The following is a 6,000-nucleotide window of genomic DNA, read 5'->3' on the forward strand; positions in this document are numbered from 1 at the left end:
ATATATGTATGTATATACACACACATACATTAACACTCATTCATACATACATACATACATACATATGTACATACATATGTTCAATATGTGACCGTGTGTGTATCGTTGGCGATTTTTTTCCTCCGTCTTCCCTTGTTAAATGTTAAAGCCTCCTTCTTTCTTTCCTTTCCTATACTTGTTCCACGTCCTCACGTTGTTGTGTTTTCTCTTTGTGTTTTCATGTTATTAACTTTACATACATACATTGTGGCTCTCCGTCAGTTACAATGACGAGGTTTCCAGTTCATCTGATAAATGGAATAGCCTGCTCATGAAATTAACATGCAAGTGGCTGAGCACTCCACAGATACGTATACCCTTAATGTAGCTCTCGGGGAGATTCAGCATGACAGAGTGTGACAAAGCTGGCCTTTGAAATACAGGTACAACAGAAACAGGAAGAAAGAGTGAGAGAAAGTTGTGGTAAAAGAACACAGCAGGGTTTGCAACCATCCCCTGCCAGAGCTTCATGTAGCTTTAAGTGTTTTCGCTCAATAAACACTCACAATGCCCAGTGTGGAAATCGAAACTGCAATCCTATAACTGTGAGTCTGCTGCCCTAACCACTGGGCCATTGAACCTCCATACATACATACAATCATACATACATACATACATACATACATACATACATACATACATACATACATACATACATACATACATACACTCAAACAAGCCTTATTTCACTTACCTATACATAGAAAAGTAGGAAATAAAATCAAAAATTAAATATGTACATATGCACACAAACACATCTGCTATTACAATATGTACACATGTGAATATATGTGCGCATATATAAAGATATAGAATGCACATACATATCTACACACATACATGCACATATATACTTTTATGCACACACACACGTATAAACACATGAATATATTAGGTTGCTTCCCAACCACATAGTTCCAGGTTTAGTGCTACTCTATCGCAGCTAAGGAAAGTGTCTTCAACTATAGCTTTGAGCCAAGCAAAGCCTTGTGAGTGGATTTGTGTCTGTTTGTCCCCCATCATTGACAACCAGTGCTGGTATGTTTACATCCTTCTAGCAGTTCGACAAAGAGACCAATACAACAAGTACTAGGCTTAAAAGTAAGCCCTGGGGTTGAATTGATTGACAAAAACACTTCAAGGTAGCGCTCCAGTATGGCCGTAGTCAAATGACTGAAACAAGTAAAAAAAAGTAAAAGAATGAAAGAACATATGTATATATGCTTATGTGCACACACGTGGGTGGATAAGCTTGTGAGGTTGTGAAAGGAGAGTAACAGATGTTTATAGCTAGGAAAAGATGTGAACATAGGGAATGGTAAGCACAGGTGGTGACTAAGTGGTTTTTCTATTTGTCTATATTGTGTAAGGTCACTCATGGGTGCTACTGGTAATATGTAATCCAGTACAACTTGTTGCATGGTTGGATCGTCAGTGACTAAACTGGCAACCCCACCAAGCTTGCTTGGTAAGGAGGGTGTATGTTGGTCTTGTCACACGCTGTCATGCTGAATCTACCCGACAAGGGCACAGAAACTCATGAGCAGTCAACAGCCATCCAACAAATGATCCTGGACAAGATATGGAACTGCATCCAATGACAATGGGCTTTGCCTTGAGGAAAATGGAGCTACCTCTTAATTTGTCATTGTTCCCAGGTCTGCTCTGTTCCAGAGTGATAGCACCTGTTAGGACTAGAAGGACAACTCTGAACATAAAGCTATTCAGGACAGGGAAGTCCTTTAGCTACAAACTGGCACATTCCCTAGGTGATGATAACACCAATCTAAAATCCGTGTGACATCAGCACGTCAGCACTTCCCTAGACTCAGGGTATGTGACATGATGCTGCAGTGCTGTATAGAGCTAGTCATCTTGGTTTACTCCATGCCACTGGATAAGTCCTCCATGCAGTGTCAAGTTAGTAGGTCATGGATTGTGTGACCATTTCTCCACTATAAACTTCTTAGTGCAATCGTTTCCTACATCGTCTACGATTATGTTTCAAAATCCTGTGGCATTGAGTGCTGAATGGCAGGGGCAGGCTTAGACTGGCTAGAAACCCTTAGTTCTGTGCTTGCACACAGGCAGTCTCAGCAAGATGGTCATTTGCTTCCCGGATGAACAGCTGAGACTCTCGGTCCTACTGAGACAACCGAGCAGCCTTGTTTAGGGATGCTATGCTCACCCCAAGATGGGGAGGGGCATAGAAAATGTGGCCTAAAAAACGCCTGCTCACAGATCTGATCTGGATGGATAACCACATCCATCAGAATGTCTTTCAAATGCGGTCGAAACATTAAAAGTAAAATTCAATCTCTGAATGTTGCAACCTGGAACGTTCATACTTTATTGGATGACACCAACACCCCCAATCCCAATCGCTGCTCTGCCCTCGTTACGGCAGAACTCCAATGCTACAACATCAATGTTGCTGCCCTCAGTGAAACTCGCTTCCTTGAAGAGGGGTCACTTATGGAGGTAAGCAACGGATATACTTTCTTCAAGAAAGGTCACCCTGCTGGCTCTCCCTGCATGCATTTGCTTTGGTTCCATCACTAACTGAGTCACTAGTTAGCATCAGTGAATGGTTCATGACGATGCACATCCCACTAATGCATGGTTGTTCACCAACACTGCTTAGTGCTAATGCACCAACTCTCACATCAGCTGAAGAGGACAAACATGCCTTCTACACTTCCCTGCATGTTGCCCTGCAGCATGTTCCATGTGAAGAGAAACTCTTGCTTTTAGGCGACTTTAATGTAAGAGTGGAATCAAATCATTGCACTTGACATGATATTCATGGTAGGCTCAGCATTGAAAATACCAATTCAAATAGCCGCCACCTCCTCCAACTTTGTTCTGAATTTTCCCTTTGCATCACAAATTCAATGTTGCAACTTGCTGAGAAACACAGAACAACATGGATGCATTCCAGATCCAAACACTGGCACCTAATTGACTATGCCATCACATGTTGTTCAGACCTGCAGGATGTGGAAATCACCAGAGTTATGCATGGTGCCAGCTGCAGGACTGACCATCGCTTGGTCCAATGCTGGCTACGCTTGCAAATTCGCCTCCTATCCATAAGCAAAAGCTGAATGCTGGAACTCTGTAATTGCAGGAAGCCCACCAGAAACTGGCAATAACACTGGAACAAAAGTTTATTGAACTCCCTGATGCTGAGACTGGACCAACAGACGAACAAACTCTGACCTCAGAGTGGGACACTCTAGCAACCACTATCACTAATGCTGCCAAAGATATACTTGGTGTTCTGAATAGACATCATCAGGACTGATTTGATGACGACTTGAAGAAGATCCACTCACTCCTATGTGAGAAGAATGCCGCATACAACAGACATCTCTGTCAACCAACAGCAGCCAACCACACACATTGGGCAAGCCTCCGCTCTGAGGTGCAGCAAAAACTTAGAACCATGCAGAACAACTGGTGGAGGACTAAAGCACAAGAAATACAAGGCTATGCTGACACAAACAACATCCAAGCTTTCTTTGAATCCATAAAGACTGCATACAGCCCAGTAAGAGGATCCTTCTGTCCCGTATGGAATGATGATTCAACATCACTCATCAAAGACTGAGATGGAATTCTGTCATGATGGGCTGAGCATTTCAACACTCTCCTCAACCATAAAAACCCCATAAGCCTTTCTTTCTTGACAACATCCCTTCACTACCAGCCATTGATTACCTAGATGGTGCCCCAACCTTTGGAAAAATTGAATCTGCAATAAATGGCATCAAGTTGAACAAGGCATCTGACATTGACCTTCTGCCAGCTGAGATCTTGAGGTATGGTGGCCAGTCCCTCAAAACCCACATCCATGCTTTCACCTGCAGAGCATGGACTTCCCACTTTGTGCCCCAACAATGGAAAAATGCCAACATTGTTGCCATATACAAAAACAAAGGTGACAGAGCAGTCTGTAGAAATAGCCAAGGCAGATCCTTGCTTTTGGTTACTGGTAAGTCTGTGTATGTCTCAAGAAAATGATTAGGTGTCTCAATTACTACCCCACCCCACTATAGCCAAATTCTGTCATTAATGGAATACCTCTGATCCTAGATGATTAATTAATATAATAGATTATTTATCTCAATATCATGTCATATAAATGAATACTTTTCTTTTTAGCCCTAAGACATGTTTATGCTAATGTCTTGGCAATTTGTATATCTTTTAAACTTTTATTGGTTTCAGCATGAGGCTGTGGCCATGCTAGGGCACTTCCACATTGATTTATATCGTTTTCCCTCAGATATTTCATTGCTGAATGAATGCCTATTCTGTTTAATTTCTCATATAATTTCAGTAACTTATAACAACCGGCTTCGACAATATATCATTCTGGACACACGTGGAATTGTTTCCTGGAAACCAGATTGGATAGATTCTAAAGGTAATTTGAATTACAAAATTTCTCATTCCCACTTTTCCATATCTTTGACAATGGCGACGACGATGACAATGATGACAAAGAGAGCAATGATGATAATGACGAAAACAACAATGACTACGATGATGATGATGATTAAGATGACTATGATGGGAACAATGATGCTTGTAGTGTTATTGTTGTAAATTTGTCCCAAATCAGCTCTGACTGAACAAATCTATGATGAAATAAATTCTCGCCATGACCATTACATATTTCTATATGCTTACATGTATCTAAGACTACATCATTGTAATGTGTCATTCCAATTGTTTTTTTAAGATGGTAGTGTTATTTGAGAAAGACTTGACTACTATTTCTGCACACCAAGCAACCACCTAAAGGTTCCTTTACCGGCTTGAGCTTCCTTGATGTTATTGATGTTGTTGGTAGTGATGATAATAATAGTGATGATGGTGATGACGATGATGGTGATGATGATGATGACCCAGAGAAAAGAATGCCATTCTACATGACATAACATTTCCCTGATTACTTATAAGGCAATATAAACAAAACTAAGACATGTTTGATATTTAATATTTGCATGTGTGTTATTCTAAGGTCGTGGTAGATATGTCATTTGTTGTAGATGTGTTCAAAAGGGATCTGTATTTTGTAATAAAGAGAGTCTCTTTACTAATTCGTTGGCTATGGGTTGTATTGTCCGTGAATTGATAGAGGGAACCACAGAATGAACTTAATCCTCCAAACACACACCATCATAAAAAGCAAGAGACAGCCCAAATCTATGAAAAGTCTCCTAACACAAGCTTGAATATGCTCAACAACAACACTGAAGCCCTCAGTAAAAAAATGTGGATGACCCAACTGTGGGATATGCATCAATTTAATTGAGGGATCAGAGTTCTCCTTCAAACAGGGACAATGTTTCACAGTGAAAAGCAGCTTCAGATGTACTATGGAGAACCTGATATATGCACTGACCTGGTCTGAGCATCAAGAGCAATATATAAGCCAAACAGAAAACAGTCTACATCAAAGGATGGCTCTGCACAGGTCCCAGATCAAAATTCCGTAAAATAGAAAAAAAAGGCTAACCAGTCCTCAGTCAAACCGTCCAACCCATGCCAGCATGGAAAGCAGACATTAAACGACAATGATGATGATGATGATGATATACTTATAAAAGTTCCCAAACTTGTAAAGTAGGTGAGATTTGATTAAAGGAAAAGCATCTGGACATAAAGTACAGCTTCAAATAAGTAACCATCCAATCAATGCTCCAGCATAGATGTAAAGCAAATGAAATATTGAATGAAAAGCATGATCTCTCTCTTTTACTTGTTTCAGTCATTTGACTGTGGCCAAGCTGGAGCACTGCCTTTAGGCGAACAAATCGACCCCAAGACTTATTCTTTGTAAGCCTAGAACTTATTCTATTGGTCTCTTTTGCGGAACCACTAAGTTACAAGGACGTAAAAACACACCAGCATCGGTTGTCAAGCGTATCAGGGGGACAAAAACAGACA

At 40.7% G+C, this 6,000-nt stretch overlaps 1 protein-coding gene across 1 annotated transcript in view; it reads left to right on the plus strand.

The window, feature by feature from the left end:
* The window catches only part of LOC115210582, a 174,287-nt gene that overhangs the window by 39,663 nt on the left and 128,624 nt on the right, over positions 1–6,000 (plus strand). Inside the window, exon 3 of the mRNA XM_029779185.2 lies at positions 4,385–4,471. Within this exon, the coding sequence (XP_029635045.2) occupies positions 4,385–4,471 (87 nt within the window). The remainder of the gene's footprint in view (positions 1–4,384; positions 4,472–6,000) is intronic.

The sequence above is a fragment of the Octopus sinensis genome, linkage group LG4 (assembly GCF_006345805.1).
Source record: "Octopus sinensis linkage group LG4, ASM634580v1, whole genome shotgun sequence".
Lineage (NCBI taxonomy): Eukaryota > Metazoa > Mollusca > Cephalopoda > Octopoda > Octopodidae > Octopus > Octopus sinensis.